At 35.1% G+C, this 22,667-nt stretch overlaps 1 protein-coding gene across 14 annotated transcripts in view; it reads right to left on the minus strand.

Annotated features, from left to right (window-relative positions):
* Window positions 1-22,667, minus strand: part of DOP1A (DOP1 leucine zipper like protein A) — a 100,369-nt gene that overhangs the window by 56,973 nt on the left and 20,729 nt on the right. For all 14 annotated transcript variants that reach the window (XM_044246526.1, XM_044246494.1, XM_044246485.1 and 11 more), the window contains exons 2-5: window positions 16,856-17,046; window positions 13,445-13,626; window positions 5,978-6,148; window positions 2,826-3,015 (exon numbers count right to left, since the gene is read on the minus strand). In XM_044246526.1, the coding sequence (XP_044102461.1) occupies window positions 2,826-3,015; window positions 5,978-6,148; window positions 13,445-13,626; window positions 16,856-16,993 (681 nt within the window). In that variant the 5' untranslated portion in view covers window positions 16,994-17,046. The remainder of the gene's footprint in view (window positions 1-2,825; window positions 3,016-5,977; window positions 6,149-13,444; window positions 13,627-16,855; window positions 17,047-22,667) is intronic.

Raw genomic sequence — 22,667 nt, forward strand, 5'->3', positions numbered from 1 at the left:
CACTATATACAGAGCTTCATTATTTTTTTTATGGCTAAAGAAATACTCTATTTCATAGATGAATCCTAATTTTTTAACAGGCTTCTGATGAAAGATATTTATGCTGTTTGTAAATATTTGCTATTGTAAATAATGCTGCAATATTAAGATGTACAAGTACTCTTATAGGATAAATCCCTTGAAATAGAACTGCTGGGTCCTGGGGTATATGTATTTGCAATATAAATAATGCAATGCATTTCATTAAGGTTATATATATATTTATATTCCCACCAACTTTGTGTGACAATTTTTTATATTTCCATGTTTACCCATGTATGGTTTTTTTTCATTTTTGCCAATCTGATATATGAAAGTTGGCATCCCAGTGTAGTTATATTTTTATTTCTATCATAAGTAATGTTGAGAGTCTTTTCATATGTTTGACTTAGTTTTATTTCCTTTAGGTTATCTGTTCAAATCCATTTTTATACTTATTAATATTTGCCTACTTATTTATAGTAGCTCTCTGAATAATATGAAGGATAGTCCTCTGTGATGTATTACAAATAGTTTTCCAATTATGTCATTTGTTTTTTAAAGAAATAAAAAAGTGACTTGCTTAAAATTTCCATTAAGTTATTAAAAGGAAATGTAACAATAAATTTTAAAATCTGCATAAAAATGGTATAGTCATTTCAGAAAATAGTTTGGTGGTTTCCTATAAACTTAAATATACACTAAAAGTTGATTCAGGATTAACTGTGATCTTGGATTAGATAAAATTTCTTAGAAAATATCTAATACCAAAAGCACAAATGCCGAAAGATAAAGCAGATAAACTGGACTTTATCAAAATAAAAATTTTCCTGCTTCAAAGGACAGTATTAAGAAAGAAGAAGACAAGTCCATAGCACGGGCAAAAATGGTTTTAAATCATATATATAAACATATAACATCCAGAATATATAAAGAACTACAACTCAACAACAAAAAGCGAAATAACTTAACTTAAGTAACAGGCAAAGAATTTGAGGAGATACTTCTCCAAAGAAGATTTAAAAATGACAATAACCATAAGAAAATATGTTCAATATCATTAGTCATTAGGGAAGTGCAAATCGAAACAATAATATTTTACACCTGCTAAGGTATCTATTAACTTACATGTCAATGTTCACAGCATTACTGATAATAGCCAAAAAAATTATCTGATGGACAGATAAATAAAATGTGGTATTATCCACACAATGCACTATTATTCAACCATAAAAAGGAATTACGTATTAATACCAGCTCAACATGGGTGAATATTAAAAATATTGATAAGTGAAAGAAGTCATTCATAAAAGGCTATATATTATATAACTGCATTTGTATGAAATGTTCAGAATAGACAAATATATAGGAACAGAAAGATTAGTGGTTGCCAGGGGCAAGAGTGAGGGAAAAACATGGTGTGATTAATGACTAAGGGGTTTCTTTTTGAGGTGATGGAAATGTTCTAAAAATTAGATAGTGATATCTGCACAACTTTGTGAATATACTAAAAACCACTGAATTATATAATTCCAAAGGATAAACATTGTGGTATGTAAACTGTACCTCAATAAAGTTGTTATTTAAAAAATGTATCTTTACCAAGTGAACCAAGAATCCCATTCCTAGGCATTTCCTTAAGAAATAAAAACATAGGTCTCCACAAATAACTGTATGCAACTGTTTACAGCAGCTTTATTCATTATTGCCCAAACGAGAAACAAACGTTCATTAACTGGTGAATGAATAAACAAATTGCAGTACATTCATGCAACTTGATACTGCACAGCAATGCAAAGGAACACACCACTGATACGCATAAATACATGGATGAATCTCCAATGTGTTCTACAAAGCAAAAGAAACCAGACTTAATGGATGATACTGTATGATTTCATTTATATAGTATTCTAGAAGAAGTACAACTACAGAACTGGTATCAGACCAGTATTTGCAAGGGCCTGGGAGTATAGGAGAAGAGAAATAACTACAAAGGGGCCCAGAAGAACTTTTTGGAGTGATATGAATAGTCTTTATTTTGATTGTAGTATTGGTTACTTGGCTGTAGGCTTTATCCAAATTCATAAACTGTACACACAAGTTGTTATTTTCCATGTATGTTAATTAGAGTTTAATACATGTGACCATAAATCTGCATAAAAATCTTGGTCATTTTATAATCATATAGGAAAAAAGTACAGGATGATTAACCATAATTAAAAAAAAAACTTTTCATAGTGCCCTTTGAGGGTTTGTTTTTTACTCCTTGCTAATTTTCATAGTATAGCACTCTAGAGAGAGAAATGGTTTCCTTCTGTTCTTAATCTAGAAATTAAAAAGTATAAGCAATCAATGTGTTTTTTTGGGTACTATCTTTCACCATCTCCTTTGGTTCTGTATCTTCTTGTACAAATTCAAAAATGAATTTGGCTGTCACTTTGTTGAAAATCCATCTTTCCTATAATGGAAGCTATGACTGAAAATGTCTCCTTTGGAATGATATAATTAATGTGGCTATGTTAACAGAGGTCTGATCAGTTAGCAAGATGGCAATAAAGACCATTTATTTGCTTGAATAACAGCTGAAGACAACATATAATCTATAATTCCTTTTCCATGAAAAAAAATTTTTGACACTTTTAAAAACAACACTTAGTGACTAATTTGGTCTTTAAGTTTCCTTGATGAAAAATGCAAGTTCCATGGAAACAGGAACTCTGGTTGTGGCACAATTCTCACCATCTGTCTGGAACAGTGTGCCCGGCTCTGAAGGAGTAGGTTATGTGAGCAATCATACATAGACATACCATTAGTTCAATATCACTGCCGATTATATAAAGTTGATCTTCCATGGAAAGCTTCCTGTTCAAATGGGCGAGGACATATGTGATTCCTGGTAACCGTACAGCAGGACTGGTAAGGAGACTACCCCAGAGGGCACTGTAGAAGGCTGACTGGTCCACTGCAGCAGCAACCTTTTCCAACAAGGTGTTTGTTCTGAGGGACAAAACAAAGTGGCTTAAGAAGACAGCATTTAGTTTCATGTTGCTAAAAGGAAATTATTCTCCTCCGGAATGTATGAGAGCATTCACACTATTGTTCCATGCTTTGCGCTGGACACAACTGTGATAGACTAAAATTGCATTCTCCAAGAGGACTGGATTTCAGTCCTGGCTCTCCCATTTACTTACTATGGAGAAGTCACTTCATCTTTCTCCAGTTCCATGTCCTGATCTGTAAAATGAATCTTCAGTCCTATACATCTTAGTTAATAGTAATCCTGTAGCAGAATATATTTTCTGTTGAATTTCTATGAATTTTTTTGTTTTTAAAGTAGGCTCTACACCCAGTGTGGAGCTCAACATGGGGCTTGACCTCATGACCCATCTGAGATCAAGACCTGAGCTGAGATCAAGAGTCAGATGCTTAACCAAATGAGCCACCCAGGTGCTCCCCCTATGAATTCTGAAAGGACGTTTTCCAACTGTTTCCTTCTCTTTGAAATCATATTATATAATTCACAATAACTTTGAAAGTTTGCTGGAGATTCTTGCAGGGGAGCACAGCTACCCGTATAGCCTTGACTAAAGAATGGCCCGCCTCTATTGTGGAAGGCTGTCCGCTTTGAACAAGCACACAGCTTCAGGAGGGACACACATGGAACAGTGAAGGAAGAAGAGGACACCTGCCTAGCCAGCCAGGTCAGTTGAATCAACCCTAGTGATCCATGGGGTGACAGATGTCACACCAAGATTGCCCTCACATCCTGCAATTCATAAAACTTTAATCAGACCTGTAACAAAATCAAAGATGCATTATTGCTTTATTAGGGACTATATTTAAAAATAAATTACTTTTGATTTGTTTCAAGCAGAGAATAACATAATACCTAAAAATTTATTATATTGTAATATAGTAGTCAGAATCAAAAGAATCTGATGATGCATTTTACTGTTTACTTGCTATGTGATTTATTTATTTATTTATTTTTAAATTTCTTTTCAGCATAACAGTATTCATTGTTTTTGCACCACACCCAGTGCTCCATGCCATACGTGCCCTCCTTAATACCCACCACCTGGCTCCCCAAACCCTCAGGTTGTTTTTCAGAGTCCATAGTCTCTCATGGTTCACCTCCCCTTCCAGTTTCCCTCAAGTCCCTTCTCCTCTCCATCTCCCCATGTCCTCCATGTTATTTGTTATGCTCCGCAAATAAGTGAAACCATATGATAATCGACTCTCTCTGCTTGACTTGTTTCCCTCAACATAATCTCTTCCAGTCCCGTCCAGGTTGCTACAAAAGTTGGGTATTCATCCTCTCTGATGGGGGCATAATACTCCATAGTGCATATGGACCACATCTTCCTTATCCATTTGTCTATTGACTTGCTATGTGATTTAACCCAACACTATACTCCCTCATGGCCTTAATTTATCTTTGGATTAAAAGAACATGGTTATAAATCCCTTTATTATAATTTGTGTGGAATAACTGCTAAAACATAATGCTATAGTCTGAATATTTATGTCTCCTCAAAAATCATGTTAAAACCTTATCTTCCCAAAATGATACCAGGCGAGGCAGAGCCTTTGAGAGGTGCTTAAATCCTGAGGGTGGAAATCACATGAATGAAATTAGTGCTCTTATGAAAGAAATCCCACAGAACTCCATAGTCCCTTCCACTGTGTGAGGACCAGGGAGGAGGCTCTAGTTATGAACCAGGAAGAGGGCGTCACCAGAACATGACCTTGCTCATACTGATACTGGACTTCCAGCCTTCAGAACTGTGACAAATTAGTTGTTTATAAGTTACCCAATCTGAAGTATTTTGTTATAGCAGCTCAAACGGACCAAGACACATAACGAGACAAATCAAAGATACCACACTCATAAAAATCATTATGTTAAATTTTTAATTGTGACTAACAGACTTATAAAGTGTTTCCCCAGAATATAACAATTAGAAACAAAACTCAGCTATACATTAAACGAAATTACATCATATGTTTCTAAAATTGTAAGCGAGTAAAAAAGTTGACAAAAGAAAATGATGTTTTTAGACATAAATTTTATTTTCTCCAAGTAGTTTAGGAAGGTAATCCAGTATTTTCAGGATTAGATTCTTATCGCATTATAGAAACATATGAACCAAAATAAAAGAGTAGCTGGTCAATACACCAGAATAAATTATTTAAATCAAAATCATTAAGTGTACTCATAAAATAAGCTTGGCATTTTCTGTTTTTGCCACCTCAACTCAAAATTTCCTTTTTGGGAAGAATATTAGTAACAAGCTACTAAAGATAGTTAATGCCATCATGCACTGTCTATAACTATAAACTTCCTCAGAAGCAGGAATAGGCTCCAAAATAGATTAATTCATTTTCTTTAAGAAGTTAAAATATCAAGAGCATCATGTCACAGCTAGTAAAACGGCCCTGTACTTGGTGTTAGGCTCTTTTCCATCACTAATAACTTAAAAACTGTTAAAATATGGTCCAATTTCCCATTCTTTTATTAATTTAAGTTCCAACATATTGATTATTTTAAATTATGGGTTGCAATTTTTTGAGTAACTTGTATGTGCTAGGACTTGACTAAGTGATTTCATTATTACAGTAACAGAATGGAATAAGTGCTGTTTGTTTTAGAGATGAAGAAACTGAATAAAGTTCTGAAATGTTGAAAAGCTTGTCTAAGCTGTCTAGTGTCTGTTGAGCCAGGATTTGAACCCAGTGCATCTACCTCCCAAGTTTGTGTTCTTATAACCTACCTATATTTTCAGTGCAATACACAAATTAGATACATACTACAATATTTTTTTAGTTGTTATAGAAACCTTCAGGTCAAGTGTTTAGAATAATTTTTGTGATGTTAAAACATTATTGATCCAAGGATGCTTGCTGACAAATCTATGACTTTGCTTACTTAGTTGCACTAATAACAGTATCATCTTACCTCTCATAGTACTCTGATCCTTCTTCTAAGCCAGGCAGAATACCAGTCAGCAATCCTTGTAGACCAGGCTTCAGTGTTTTACCCAAAGGCAGGTAATAGATCTCATACAAACTTAGCAATGTTGGTTTCACAGACATGGCAGCATTTGCAAGAAGAGGAAATAACCCAGAACTATTTAAAAACATAGAAACAAAAGGGGGTGGGGAGAAGCACATTAACTACAAAACATTAATTCATATGTACCTGCATATACATGTAAATCTTGACTTATATTTTGACAAAGGAAGAAGTTCTCCTAATCAACTCAAAATGATATCCTCTTCTACATCAATTTAATCAACACAGGTCTCTCACCTAAGCCTCATATTCATAAACCCAGTGGCCACCCAGCTATTTTATAAAGACTTCAAATTTCACAATTTCAAAATATGGCATCATTATCCATCTGGCTGACCAAAAACTTATACATTTAGGAATGATCCTTGACTCCTTTAAAAAAAATCTTCTCCTCTAACTTGTATTAAGTCACCAAGTTTTCTCTCCACATCACTCTTCTAGATACTTTTCTTTGAATACTATTCTTTGAATACTGTAAATCATCTCCATCTCTACCAGACTTTTCCCTAGAAGACTCAACTATTATGCAGTGCTCAATCATCCTGACTTACCAGGTACTGCTTCAGTACTGCCCTGAAGCACCTGCCCTCAGGAAAACCTTTCACTGGCTTTCTTTTGCCCTTCAGATCAGTCTAGTATAATGTAGCTTTCAACATTTTTTGATGTTTTGCTACTACACACCTGTACAGCCCACATAAGCTCACCAATTTTGCTCTTGCACCTTCTGCTCCACATATACTGAAGAATTCCTTTCAGATTTGTTTGAGAATCTTCCATGCTCTTTTTAGTGTCTAGGTCTTTCCATATGCTGGTCCATTAGGTTTAATTCCTACTCCTTTACTTACAACTTTTTTGTTGTCTGGTGACTTCTAGACTTTCAGGAATTAGCCTAAGCCATTTCCTGGAGGAGACTGTCTTCAAATTAGACCAGGTTAGGCTTCCTGTTTTGTGTTCCCATAGTATCCAATACCTACTTATTCTAGTAAGTTATTCTGTACTTACTATTTCTAATAGGCAGCTCTGTAAATATCAGAAAGCAAGGGACCATGACAATCTTTTTTTTTTTTTTTAAAGATTTTATTTATTTATTTGACAGAGAGAAATCACAAGTAGATGGAGAGGCAGGCAGAGAGAGAGAGAGGGAAGCAGGCTCCCTGCTGAGCAGAGAGCCCGATGTGGGACTCGATCCCAGGACCCTGAGATCATGACCCGAGCCAAAGGCAGTGGCTTAACCCACTGAGCCACTTGTATCCTAAGGTCCTAGCACCAAGTCCTCTTGCACTTAGGTGCATAACAAAAACATCAAGATTGTTTTGCTACTAGTTTATATAGTAAATAGAGATTACTACTTGCTACTAGTTTATATAGTAAATAGAGGTCATCAAGAGAGAACTCTGTTTCCTACTTTCCTGCCTCCAGCTTTAGGTAGTCTGATCTAAATTTATATTAAAGCCTCTTCAAAGCTACTTTCCTTCATAAGCACCAGGGCCCAATGCTGGCTTTTGCCAATGTCCTGCTTCATCCACTTTCCTTTTTTCCCCCCTTTAACTTCTCTCTCTCTTTCTTTTTTAAAAGATTTTATTTTTTAAATAATCTCTACACCCAACATGGGGCTCGAACTTAACAACCCTGAGATCAAGAGTTGGATGCTCTGAGTCAACTAGGCGCCCCCATCCTATAACTTCTGTCCTTCTTCCACTTACATCTTTGTCTTTCAACACAATTGTGCTCAATCTCATTCAGTGTACCTGGGTGATCTCAATTATTTTCACGTCTTCAACTGCCACCTAAATGATGACTGCTGTAAAATCTCTAGACTGAGGTCCAAATTTGTCTTACCAAACGCTGATTATATATAACATTTCATGGTACTCAAACTGCAAATCCAGCATTCTTAGTAACACTGCTGTGTACTTCATCATGTTAAGAAAAAATAAGCTTAAGGGGTGCCTGGGTGGCTCAGTGGGTTGGGACTCTGCCTTCGGCTCATGATCTCAGGGCCCTCGGATTGAGCCCCGCGTCAGGCTCTCTGCTCGGTGGGGAGCCTGCTTCCCCCTCTCCCTCTGCCTCCCTTTCTGCCTACTTGTGATCTCTCTCTCTCTGTCAAATAAATAAATAAAATCTTAAAATCTTAAAAAAAAGAACGCTTAAAGCAGCAATATGGTATTTTGCCATATAACAGTTTGTTCAACTTTAAAAGTATTTTATATAATTATGTGCAACCATACACCTTGAGATTAACAAAATTATAAATGAAAAACATAAAGTCCAACATTAATATAAACTTTAGTTTTTAAATTAGATGCACTTCGAGAAATTATAGACTAGCAATATAATTTCACTCTATGTTGTGTAAGAATGTCTGCTAAATCTAGAAATGTAGAAATGTTTTCCTAGGTGTGGTATTATAGAGATAATTTACTATTCTGGTAACATCCTGCTGAAAAAAATCAGATATACTGCAATTTTGTAAAATAACTGTTTTTTTTTTTTAAAGATTTTATTTATTTATTTGACAGAGATCACAAGTAGGCATAGAGGCAGGCAGAGAGAGAGAGAGAGAGGAGGAAGCAGGCTTCCTGCTGAGCAGAGAGCCCAATGCGGGACTCAACCCCAGGACCCTGAGACCATGACCCGAGCCAAAGGCAGCGGCTTAACCCACTGAGCCACCCAGGTGCCCAAATAACTGTTTTTTAAGGTAAAATATGTGTTACTGAAGAGTTGAAAAGTAGCAGGCATGACTTATAAAGCCCTGCATTAAGAAAGGAAACTACTATCTCTGAAACTAATAATACACTAAATGTTAACAAAATTGAATTTAAATATAAATTTTTAAAAAAGGAAAATCTATCAGTTACTAGAGAATTATAAGCAACACAAATTCAGAAATTCTTGGCTTTTCTTTTAAAGTGCTGTTTTTTGGAATGCAGTATTTATTATTATTAAAAACAACCACGACATCCAAGCAGAATTTAAAGAAAAAACATATATGCCCACTAAAGCAGACCAGCAAAGCTAAAAGTTTGTTTTTATTAAAACATTTTTAAAAAAAAAAATTTTAGCACTGTTTGGGTGGGTCAGTTGGTTAAAGTGTCTGCCTTTGGCTCAGGTCATGATCCTAGGGTCCTGGGATCAAGCCCGCTTGGTAAGCAGGGAGCCTGCTTCTCCCACTCCATCTGCTGCTCTCCCTGCTTGTGGTCTCTCACTCTTGCTCTTTCAGATAAATAAATACAATCTTAAAAAAAAAGACTGATTAATTTAGAAAGAGAGCATGAGCAAGGGGAAAGGCAGAGGGAGAAAGAAGCAGACTTCCCACTGAGTGGGGAGGCTGAAATAGGGCTCCATCACAGGACCCCAAGACCTGAGCCACAACCAGAGGTTGAATGTTTAACCAACTAAGCCACCCAAGTGCCCCAAATTTGTTTTTATTTTTAATTTTTTTCTAAAGATTTGATTTATTTGAGAGAGAGAGAGACAGATGGTGGGGGTGGGGGGAGAGGGACAAGCAGACTTTGCACTGAGCATGGAGCCCCATGTGGGGATCATGAGATCCTGTGCATGAGCCGAAATCAATGTAGCTTGTTCATCCGACTAAGCTACTCTGGTATGCCTAATAGTTTGTTTTTTAAAAGACTAACAAAATTGATAAACCCCTGACAAGACTGATCAAAGGGAAAAAATAAGGTCTGAGTTACCAATATCAAGAGTGAAAGAGGAAAAGTGGATATGCACGTGGGAAAAAAACTGGACCCTTATCTTACACCACACATAATAGTTAATTGAAATGGAGCAGAGACTTAAACATAAGGCTGGAAACCATAAAACTCTTAGAGGAAAACATAGGGGAAAAGCTCCCTGCATTGGTCTTGGCATTGTTTTTTAGATATGAAATCTAAAGCACAAGCAACAAAAGCAAAAATAAATAACTGGGACTATATCCAACTAAAAAGGTACTGCACAATAAATGATAATCAATAAAATGAAAAGGTAATCTATGGAATGAGAGAAAATATTTGCAGACCACATACCTAACAAAGTAAATATCCAAAATAATATCCAAAATTAATATAAGGGACTCATGGTCAACAGCAAAATATCTCAAATAATCCAATTAAAAAATGGGCAAAGGGCCTGATATATCATCCAAAGAAGATACTGGAATGGCCACTAAGTACATGACAAGTGCTCAACATCATTAATCACCAGGGAAATACAAATCAAAAACAAAATGGGGTATTACCGCACAACTGTTGGAAAGGCTATTATCAAAAAGACAAAAGATGACAAATGTTGATAAGGATGTGGAGAAGAGAACCCTTGTATGCTTTTGGAGGGAATGCAAATTGGTACACCAATTATGGAAAACAGTATAAAGGTCCTTCAAAAAATTAAAAATAGAAGTACAATATGATCCAGAAGTCCCACCTCTAGATATATATCTAAAAGAAATGAAATCATGAACTTGAAGAGGTATCTGCACTCCCATTTCACTGCAGCATTATTTATAATAGCCAAGACATGGAAACAACTTGTATCCATTGACAGATGAACAGATAAGCTGCCACACGTGTTCGTGCTTGTGCATGCATGTGCACTCTCTCTCTCTGAATGCAGTATTATTTGGTCATTAAAAAAAAAAAAATCTTGCATATTTGTGACAATATGGATGGACCTTGAGGCCATGATGCTAAGTAAAATAAGTAAGTAGAGAAAAAAAAATATTATATCTCACTTAAATGCAGGATCTAAGAAAACCAAGTGCATAAAAACAGAGAAGAGAATGGTGGTTGCCTGGGATGGGTTGGTGGGGAGAAGTGGGTGAAGGTGGTCAAAGATACAAACCTCCAGTTATAAGATAAGTAAGTTCTGGTGATATAATGTACATGATGGTGACTACCATTAACAATACTGTATTTGGGGGCGCCTGTGTGGCTCCGTGGGTTAAAGACTCTGCCTTCGGCTCGGGTCGTGATCCCAGCGTCCCAGGATCGAGCCCCGTGTCAGGCTCTCTGCTCCGCGGGGAGCCTGCCTCCCTCCTCTCTCTCTCTCTCTCTGCCTGCCTCTCTGCCTACTTGTGATCTCTGTCTGTCAAATAAATAAATAAAGTCTTTAAAACAAACAAACAAACAAAAACAATACTGTATTTGGAGTTGATAAGAGAACAGACCTTAAAAGTTCTGATCATAAGAAAAAAAATCATAACTGAAGTTATGATGGATGTGTTAACTAAACATATGGTAATCATTTCAAAGTATATACGTTTATCAAATAATATGTTATACAACTTAAACTTATATAATGTTGTATGTCAATTACATCTTAATAAGGATCAGAAAAAATTTCACACAGATATGAAAAAAGAGAAAGAAAAAATTAGTAATCTAGAAGTTAAGTAACAGGAAATTATCTAGAATGCAACAAAGACAGACAAGGGGTTTGAAAACAAGAAAGAGAGAATAAGAGACGGGGAACTCAGAGTGAGAAGACCTAATGTGCTTACTCATAGTTCCAAAAAGGGGAGAGAGAATAGATGGAGTAAAGGCAATTTGAAGAGATTCAGAATTGATGAAAGTCACTGATTCACAAATGTAAAAATCCCAATGAATCAAACCAGGATAAATAAATAGATACCACCCTCTAAATACGTCCCAGTGAAACTACAGGGTATTAACAACAAAGATGTAGAGGAAAGGCTCTTACAGATAGGTAAGTCTTCTCTAGGCAAGTCTTCTCAGAGGATTTGATATTTAATCAGAGACCTGAATTAGAGCATTAAGGGTGAGGGAAACAAACAAACAAAAAGATGAGGAAGTATAAACAAAGAGATCTGTATCATAGAACAAAGTGAATTGGGTGGAAAAAAGTAGGAATTGGAAGTAATTGAGACATGCAGGGCCAAAGTACATAAAACTTTAGAAGCCAGAGTAAGTACTTTGAATTTTACTTTTAAGTAGCAGGAAGAAGTCAATGGAGGTTTTTAGCAGGAGAATGACCTCTATTTAAAGTATCAAAAGTTGGGGGCGCCTGGGTGACTCAGTGGGTTAAACCTCGACTTTCGGCTCAGGTCATGATCTCAGGGTTCTGGGATCGAGCCCTGCATTGAGCCCTACATCAGGCTCTCTGTTCAGTGGGCAGCCTGCTTCCCCCTCTCTCTCCTCCTGCCTCTCTGCCTGCTTGTGATCTCTGTCTGTCAAATCAAAAAAATAAATAAAGTACTAAAAAGTTTACTCTGGTACTGTGTTAAGAAAAGGGTATGAAAGAATAAGAACAATATTATGTGTGCGTTAGGAGGCCAGTGACAAAGACCAAGCCGGAGATAAAGCTTACTTAGAGCAGATGCTGCCAGTGAGGGTGGAAAGAAGTAGATGGACTGGAAGATCTATGAGAACAATAACTAACATTTATTTAGCACTTCCCATATGCTGCATTGTTCTAAGTACTTTATAAATATTTACATTTTTAACTTAATTAACAATCCTGTGAAACTGGTAATGAGAATACACAGACAGGTGAAGAAAATGACCCAAGATCACAGAGCTGGTGAGTGAAAGACAAACCATTTGGATTCCAAAGCTTCTGTTCTTTACCACTATGAAACAAAACTCTTGGTGACAGATTGTACATGGGAGGAAGAAGAATATGGGCAAAGAAAACAAGATACTAAGTGTACCCCTTGGATTTCAGGCTTGTGTAAATGGATGGACAATGGTGCCATTTACTGAACTTTAGTGCACTTGCAGAAGGCTGGGTTTATAGAAAATGAGGTTAGGTTGGAATAGGGTGAACTTCAGTTAAAGAAACACACAGAGATGGTGAGTAAGTCAGAAGTTTAAAGCAGAAGCCAACACTGGTGATTACCAAGTTGGGAGTTAGCACTTAAAGGATAAAACATGGGTATGGATAAGCTCCCCCAATGAAAGCAATATAAAGGCAAAGGCAAGGCTATGCAAGCTTTAAGAAATGTCCATATGAAGACTGAAAAATTAAACTGCAGAATAGAAGCCAATAGAAAAAGACTATTTCAGGGAAAGAATGATCAACTACATTGAAAGCTGCTGAGAGATAAAGGTAACTTATATCTTTTCAGTGTAGTCCTCAAGTTGAAAAAAGCAGAAAGTAGTGTACTCTCAACAATTTTAAGCAAAAATTTTTCGTTAATGACATAGAAGAAAAAAAATCTTATATTAAGGAATATCCTAAATTTTTCTAAAGTACTTAATATCAAAATATTTGACACTGACATCCAAAAACTTCCTTAAAGGGCTTTTCAGTATTTTAGCTTTTATTGCACAAAACATAAAACAATTAAAATATTTTTTATTTTTACATAAATAATAAAATTTTTCTTACCTGTATAAAAAAAGGTCTTTGGCAAGTCTCTTAGGTCCAATGATTTTGAAGATAATCTCATATGTTTCAAGTGCCTTTCGATGAACTCCACCTGGTAATGCTGGATGTAGGCATTGAGCTAGGCGTTTGCCTATGGTCAGCTTTTTGGGTACTACCTGGTACTTTGCATTATTTTGTAAAACCTTGAAGAAAACATTTTAATTCATTTGAGTAAAATAAAAACATTATATCTTTTATTTCTATTTTCTAGCACAGAATTATAAAAAATCCTTGTAAGACTTCTTTACACTCTAAAAAATCACAGAGTGTGCCAAACAATTCTTGTTTTAGTCAGTTATATGTATCAGTATATGCCATATTTAAAATTAGAACTGAGGATGTAAAAAAATTATTTTGTTAAAGAAAAAGAACCCACTACAAGTTAACAGAAGTATCATTTTTATTTAAAAAAAAACACACAATATTTTGCCAACAAATTTATTCAGAAGAGAGGCAATGATTTAGATTTTTGCAAATCTTTAATGTCAGTCATCTGTCAATCTATTTTTGATACACTGTTTGAAAGATCTGAAGGAAACTGGATCTCAATATAAATAGTTGCAGGAGCAACAACCATTGCTTTAGTATATCATATGATAGCAAGGAATTCTAATGCTTAGAAGAATCTACTTAAGATTATAATTGCCCATTTGTTTTTGCTAACATAACTTCCCAAGTGGGTCAAATACAACTGCATTTATTCAAACATAACATTTTTTTAGAGATAACAGTCAGGGTAGAACTTATAGAAGATTCTATTTTACAAACCACCCAAAGGAGATTAGTTATTTAATAAGAACTTGAAAGTTCTTTCAAGTATTATAGTAAAGTGCTGATAGAAAATTACAGAAAAAACACTCAGAATGAAAAGAATAAAATATGCTAGAATTGGAATTTAGAAGAAATATAAAAGAAGTCCTGTCCTTTACAAAACAAAGAACTGAAGTTAAAATTTATAAAATGACCTGCCAAAGGCACTGCAGTAGAAAACTTAGGACTGGATCTCCCAGTTTATAACAAAAGTGGAGGCTCTGAGGTCCACTTAGATATACCATTTTCAATGTTCTTCCTACTATAAGCTTTTAATTCAGTCTTAAGTTGGATGTAATGAATGTAAATAAAATCTATACATGAAAAGCAAATTAAGGGCAAAATACCAGTAAGAACACAGCTATGAAAAATACTTTTCAACTAGCTGCTTCTGTTTCCAAAATATTAATTTGAATTTTAAACACAGTAGCCAGGAGTCAATATTTACAAATTTTTAATTTATTTTTTTAGTAATCTCCACACCCAACGTGGGCTCAAACTCATCACCCTGAGATCAAGAGTCACATGCTCTTCCAACTGAGCCAGTCAGGCACTCCAATATTTACATATATTTTAAGGAAAAGTATTATTACCTCTGTGGAAAATTTAATGATCTAGTAAACAAAATGTTTAATAAAAAATTCTATTAATACCAAATAAAATTTAAGAAGTAAAATAAAGCAGCATTTTCTGAAAGTATTTCAAAACTGAAAAACCTATATAAATGAAGTGAAAGTTTAGTATATTAATAAACCATAAAATAATATTAATGTATTTAGGCTATCATCAACAAATTTATATTACATATAGTACATATAATCCTTGCCTGTTTCTCAACTTAAAGTAAGTTTTTTCAATGACTTGCATATCCTACTTTGTATTATCTGGATACAGTAATATGTTTTCATAAATTATTGATTACATATAAAAACTACTTACGTACTCAATTATATATATTAATTTTGCAATTTAGTAAATTGCTTTTAAACAGTTCCTAATAAGTTTTCAGCTTCAGAACAACAAAGAAACTAACGACTTTTAAGCATATTCATACATAAGACTACTGTAAAAAAATTGAGAATTTATCAAACCACAAACGATAAATGTTACAAGTTAATATGTCAAACAGAAGTTTGTGCATCTTTGGGGTGCCTGGGTAGTTCAGTGGGTTAAAGCCTCTGCCTTCAGCTCAGGTCATGATCCCAGGGTCAGCTCAGGTCATGATCCCAGGATGGAGCCCCGCTGTTCAATCAAACTGCTCAGCGGGGATCTTGCTTCCTCCTCTCTCTCTGCCTGCCTCCCTGCCTACTTGCGATCTCTGTCAAATAAATAAAATCTTAAAAGAATTTTTAAAAAGTTTGTACATCTAATTTTAAGATAAATCCTTGGCACATTAAAAATGAAAAGTTTTTTTTAAAGATACAAAATAATTATCCATAGTATGTATGAGGTTGAACAATAGTGTCCTCCCTTAGAATACATTTTAAGACAATTTTTTCTTTTTTTTTTTAAAGATTTTATTTATTTATTTTATTAATAATGAATTAATCACTGAGCCACCAGGCGCCCCCTGTCTTTTTTTTTTAAAGCAGTTTTTATTGAATTGGGATGCTTTTAAATATTAAGTAGAGTGGAGAAGATAGGAAATGAGCTCTCCCAGTAACTTTTAACATGAAACAGCTGAACATACAATTATTAGTAAAGAAATTGTCTTAATCGGGCACCTGGGTGGCTCAGTGGGTTAAGCTGCTGCCTTCGGCTCAGGTCATGATCTCAGAGTCCTGGGATGGAGTCCCGCATCGGGCTCTCTGCTCAGCAGGGAGCCTGCTTCCCTCTCTCTCTCTCTGCCTGCCTCTCTGTCTACTTGTGATCTCTGTCAAATAAATAAATAAATAAAATCTTAAAAGAAATCAAACACCTCCAAAATCCCCAAAACTATAGATGTAAGGTGAGAAAAGTTTGTTCTAAGTTAAGAAAGAAACAAAAAAAAAGTGTTAAAACTTAAAGCTATGAGTTGATCCATAATGCCACCACAGCAGAGTTAGATTAAAACTAGACATCTTTGGAAGAAACACTCAAGGTGAACCTCCAAGGCTTAAGCGACAACTTGTCACTTTTGTAAAAAGTACTGAATATATCTGAGGGTTTCCTGGATACAAAATTTTCCCTACGGCTACATAACACTTGCAAAGGACAGAGGAATTACTACATTCCATTTGGAGTTTTAAATTTTGATGTCAGGAACTGCAGAACCATATCTGATGATCAATTACAGAAATTTGTTATCCCTTGGAGTTAGCATATTTGCTTCCTAGTCTTGTGTTTTTAATGCCAATAATGGAATAACTATATTTTTCAAGTACTGTTGTTGTTCTGGCCACAAAAATATACCTGGCTGTATAAGTAGGCAACTCAGGAAGTAAAATAGCAGTACCAAAAGTAATTCTGAACTTTTGTTATGTTTTCAGAATTCTTTACTTCAACCTTTAGAGAAATTCAGTAAGGACAAATTCAGATTTCTGATTTTTACTTCTTTTTATGAAATGGATAAAATGGACATACCTTATTAAGTTTTCCAAGTGCTGATATCAAATCTGCCCATTCACTGGAATATTCAAAATTCTTTAGTGCTTTGTCAATTGCAGCTACATAGTTTCTGTATTTAGAGTCACTCAGTAATTCTAGCTCTTCTGTGTTCATCCTCCCACAGCGTCCCACTAGAGACCAGTTCCAAAGTCATGTAAAATCATTACCTATAAAAAAGTTAGAAGAAACCAAAGTTACAAAGTAAAATATTAAAACAGGTTTGTATGGTCTTGCTACAAAACTATTGGTCAACTTTAAAATAAATAAATAGGACTTCATTGAAATGAAAAACCTTTCTGTTTCAAAGGCTATTATCAAGAAACTGAAAAGAGAAGGCTTCTGGGGAAGACGGCAGAGTGGGAGGACTCTAAGATCACCTTGTTCCACAGATACAACTAGTTAACTAGATAACTAAATAACTAAACAACCCAAAAAATGACCTGAAGACTGGTAGTACAAACTCTCCACAGCTAAATGTAGAGAAGAGGCCACATCGAAGAAGGTAGCAAGGGCAGTGATAAGATCGAGAGCTAAACGGATCCAGTGAGGGAGAAAGACCCCAGGCCTGAGAGAGGAGAAAAACCGACCCACACCTGGGAGCCTGCATTGGGTCGATGAATCTCCATAATATTTTGCTTTGAAAACCAGGGGGGCCAAAACAAAAACAAAAAAAAAACAACAACAAAAAAAGAAAACCAGAGGGGCCAAATTTTTAAGTTCTTATAATCAGCGGGGCTTAAAACCTGGTCCTTTAAAAATCAGGAGGCTTGTGAGAGAACAGTGAGGGTGAGAGAAAACTGAGCCCCCAGCCTTAAAGAAACAGCAAAACAAACAGTTCCAGTAAGATAGGGCATAGAAGCAGCAGTTTGAAAAAAGCCTGGGTATCTGGGAGGAAGATTTGCTTACTAATCTCAAAGCACATGCTGGAGGGGCAGGGATCTTTGGGAGACTTTTCCAGGAAGAAAGGAGCTGGCAGGCATGGGTTAAACAACATGCTACTAAACAATGAATAGGACAACCAAGAAATCAAAGAAGAAATAAAAAATACATGGAGACAAATGAAAATGAGAACACAATGGTCCAAAGTCTTTGGAATGCAACAAAAGTAGGTCTAAGAGGGAAGTTTACAGCAAGAGGAAGTTATATTATAAGAGGAAGTTTACAAGCATACCTGCAGAAGAAAGAAAAATCTCAAACAACCTAACCTTATACCTAAAGGAGTTAGAAAAATAAGGGGCAACTGGGTGGCTCAGTCAGTGAAGCATCTAACTTTTGGTTTCAGTTTAGGTCATATCTCAGGGTTGTGAGATGGAGCCCTGCATCAGGTTCTGCGCTTAGTGGGTAATCTCCTGAGATTCTCTCTCTCTCTCTCTCCCTCTCTGTCACTACCCACCCCCCCTCCCCTGCTCACACGCTATAATAAACCTTTAAAAAAAAAAAAACAATTAGAAAAAGAACAAACAAAACCCAAAACCAGTGGAAGGAAGAAAACAATGAAGACCAGAGCAAAAACAAGATTACAACAAAATAAAATACAAAACCAAAAACCCCAGTAGATCTGGTAAATGAAACCAAGAGCTGATTCTTTGAAAAGATCAACAACTGACAAACCAAACATCGGGGAGGGCACAAAATCTGAAATGAAAGAAAAGAAGAAAGAACACTACAGAACTATAAGGGGTTATAGGAAAAATACTATGAAGAACTTATATGTCAACAATGGCACAACCTAGAATCATATTGCCTCCCAAAAACTGAATCAGAAAGAAAGAGAAAATTTGAATACACCAATTACTAATAATGAAACTGAATCAGCAATCCAAAACTCCCAACAAACAAATGTCTAGAACAGACAGCTTCTCAAGTGATTTCTACCAAACATTTAAAGAAGAGGTAATACCTATTCTCAAACTATTCCAAAAAATTAGAAGAGTAAGGAAAGCTTCCAATTCATTCTATGAGGCCAGCATTACCCTGATGCTAAAACCAGATAAAGACACTACAAGAAAGAGAATTATATAGTTCAGTATCTCTGATGAACTTAGATGCAAAAATTATCAACAAAATATTAAAAAACTGAATCCAACAATACATTAAAGAAGTCATTCCCACTACGATCAAGTGGGATTTATTTCAGGGCTGCAATGCTGGTTCAATATTTGCAGATCAGTCACTACATAAATCACATTAAGGAGAGAAAGGATAAACACCATATGGTCATCACATTGGATGCAAAAATTATCAACAAAATATTAACAAACTGAATCCAACAATACATTTAAAAAGTCATTCACTACGATGAAGTGGGATTTACTTCAGGGCTGTAATGCTGGTTCAATATTTACAAATCAATCACTACATAAATCACATTAAGGAGAGAAAGGATAAACACGATGTGGTAATCACAATAGAAGCAGAAAAAGCAGCTGACAAAGGATAACATATTCATGATAAAAACTCTCAGTAAATAGGTTCAGAGAGAACATAACTCAACAAAATAAAGGGCATATGTGAAAAACCCACAGCTAACATCATACTCAATGGTGAAAAGGTGAAAGCTTTCCTCTAAGATCTATCCTCTAAGATATTTCCTCTAAGATCAAGAACAAGATAAGGATTCACTATCAATATCATGAACAAGATAAGAGTGAAAAAGATTCACTCTTACCAAAAGATTCACTCTTACTATGGTTATTCAACATAGCACTGGGAAATCCTAGCTGCAACAAGAAAAAGAAACAAAAGGCATCCAAACTGGTAAGTAAGAAGTAAAATTGTTGTATTTGCAGGTGACATGATACTATATATAAAAAACCCTAAGGACTCTATCAAAAAAAAATATTAGAACTGATGGATGAAATTTGTAAAGTCACAGAATATATAACTAATATAAGGAAATTTGTGTATTTCTCTATACTAATGAGGTAGCAGAAAGAAAAATTAAGGAAACAATCTCATTTCTAATTATACCAAAAAAGAACAAAATATACACAGAAATAAACTTAACCAAGGAAGTAAAAGACCTGTACTCTGAAAACTATACACGGATGAAAGAAACTGAAGACGACACAAACAAGTGTAAAGATATTCCATGTTCACGGAATGGGAGAACCAATATTATTAAAATATCCATACTCTCCAAAGCAATCTAGATTTAAAGATTTAATGCAAATTCCTATAAAAATACCAACAGCCATTTGTCACAGAATTAGAAAAATAGTCCTATATATGGAACCACAAAGGACCCCTAATAGGCAAAGCAACCTTGAAAAAGAACAAAGCTGTAAGTTACCACAATCCCAGATTTCAAGATATATCACAAAATTGTAGTGGACAAAACAATATGGTAATGGCACAAAAACAGACACATAAATCAACAGAACAGAATACAGAGAGCAAGTAAACCCATACTTATATGGTCAATTATTCTATAACAAAGGAGGCAAGAATATATAATGGAGAAAAGACAGTCTCTTTAACAAATAGTGCTGGAAAAACTAGACAGCGACATGCACACAAAAGAATCAAACTGGACCACTTTCTTACAGCATACCCAAAAAGAAACTCAAAAGGAAATAAAGACCTAAATATGAGACCTGAAATCATGAAACTCCCAGAAGAAAACAAAAGCAGTAATTTGACATTGGCCACAGTAACATTTTTCTCCATATGTCTCCTCTGGCAAGGAAAACAAAAGCAAAATTAAACTACTGGTACTACACCAGAATAAAAAGCTTTGTTCAGTGAAAGAAACTATCAACAAAACAAACAGGTAACATACTGAAAAGAAAATATTTGTAAATGTTATATCCAATAAAGAGCTCATTTTCATAAAAATACATTATATGTTTATTAAAAAAAATTAAAAAAATTTCAGCAACAAAAAAAGAGCTCATTTTCAAAACATATAAACTTATATAACTCATAAAACTTATATAAACTTATATAACTCAACACCAAAAGAATCTGATTTAAAAATGGCAGAGGACTTGAACAGACATTTTCCAAAGAAGACATACTGATGGCCAAGAGACCCATGAAAAGATTTTCACACCAATAATCATCAGGGAAATGAAAGATAAACTAAAATGAGATATCACCTTATACCCGCCAGACGGTTAAAATGAAAAAGACAAAAAATTACAAGTGTTAAAGATGTGGAGAAAAAGGAACCCTCATGAACTACCAATCGGAATGCAAATTGGTGTAGCCACTGTGGAAGACAGTATGGAGGGTCCTCAAATAATTAAAAATGGAATTACTATATGTTCTACCAGTGGGAATTCACCCAAAGAAAATGAAAAGATACACACACTCCTATCTTTATGGCAGCATTATTTATAATAGCCAAGGCATGGAAATAACCCAAGTGTCTACTGATAGATGAATGATATGTATCCATAATGGAATATTACTCAGTCATTAAAAAAATGAAATAGTGCCATTTGCAACAACATGGATGGACCTAGAGGGTATGACGCTGAGTTAAAAAAAAGGTCAGACAGAGAAAGGGAAAAAGACAAATACCATGATTTTATTCAAATGTGGAATTTTTTTTTTTTTAAAGATTTTATTTATTTATTTGACAGAGAGAGATTACAAGTAGGCAGAGAGGCAGGCAGAAAGAGAGGAGGAAGCAGGCTCCCTGCAGAGGAGAGAGCCGGATGTGGGACTCGATCCCAGGCCCCTGAGATCATGACCCGAGCTGAAGGCAGCGGCTTAACCCACTGAGCCACCCAGGCGCCCCTCAAATGTGGAATTTAAGAAACAAATGGACAAAGGGAAAAAGAGATTAAAAAAACCCCAAGATCTTAAATACAAATAACAAAATGGTGGTTACAAGAGGGGAGGTCTTTTGGGGTATGTGGGAAATAAAGAAAGGGAATTGAGACTACATGTATCTTGAAGAGCAATGAGTAAAATACAGAACTATTGATTATATTGTACACTTGAAACTAAGACTGTATGTTAATTATACTTCAATATATAAAACTGATTGTAAGGATGGTCACACAACTCTGTACTAAAAACTACTAAATTATACACTTTAAATAGGTGAATTGTGTGGTAGGTGATTGTATGGTAGGTGAATTAATCTTGGTGAAGTTATGTGTGTATATCCCTACATACTTTTTTCCCCTATATAATGGGTCTTAGGGGATCTGTGAATTACTTCAAATTACATGCAAAATTTACCTCTTACATTTTATTGAGAGATAGTCTACTACTTTTATAATAATCTCAAAAATGATTCTTAACAAAATCCTCTAAAAGGTTAAGAGTCACTACTCTAGAGATTACAAGCTATATTGCTAATACATGTTTGCACTGAAAAAAAAAAGGTAAAAGTTTATGAATTTATTAAATCCAAATTTGGTTGGTTAAGGCTGTGACAAAAAGAATGATGCAAACTTCTCAATGCTCTATCTTAATTCTTTTATCCATAAAAATAAAAACAGACAAATCCCCACATCCCATTTTTAGAGAGATTATCTTCAATGAAGAGTCACCTGACTTTTATTCACCTCAGTATACCATGGGCCAAGCCCTATGTCTGGGTGCTGAATAAAGAGAATACTTCTTCCCTAATGATACTTTCATTCCAAATTGGGAGGGGTAGGCCCTTAAAATAATGCAAAATTTAGGCAGGGGAAAAAAACTTGTATTTGATTCTTATACCTTCCTACTCTGGATTCTCACAGGAATAAAATAAAGCAGTATTTTGAAGTACTGTGAGAAACCCAAGATGTATAGGAACTTAAATGATAAATGAACCAAAACTCATCTT

This window comes from Neovison vison, chromosome 1 (assembly GCF_020171115.1).
Source record: "Neovison vison isolate M4711 chromosome 1, ASM_NN_V1, whole genome shotgun sequence".
Taxonomy (NCBI): Eukaryota; Metazoa; Chordata; class Mammalia; order Carnivora; family Mustelidae; genus Neogale; species Neogale vison.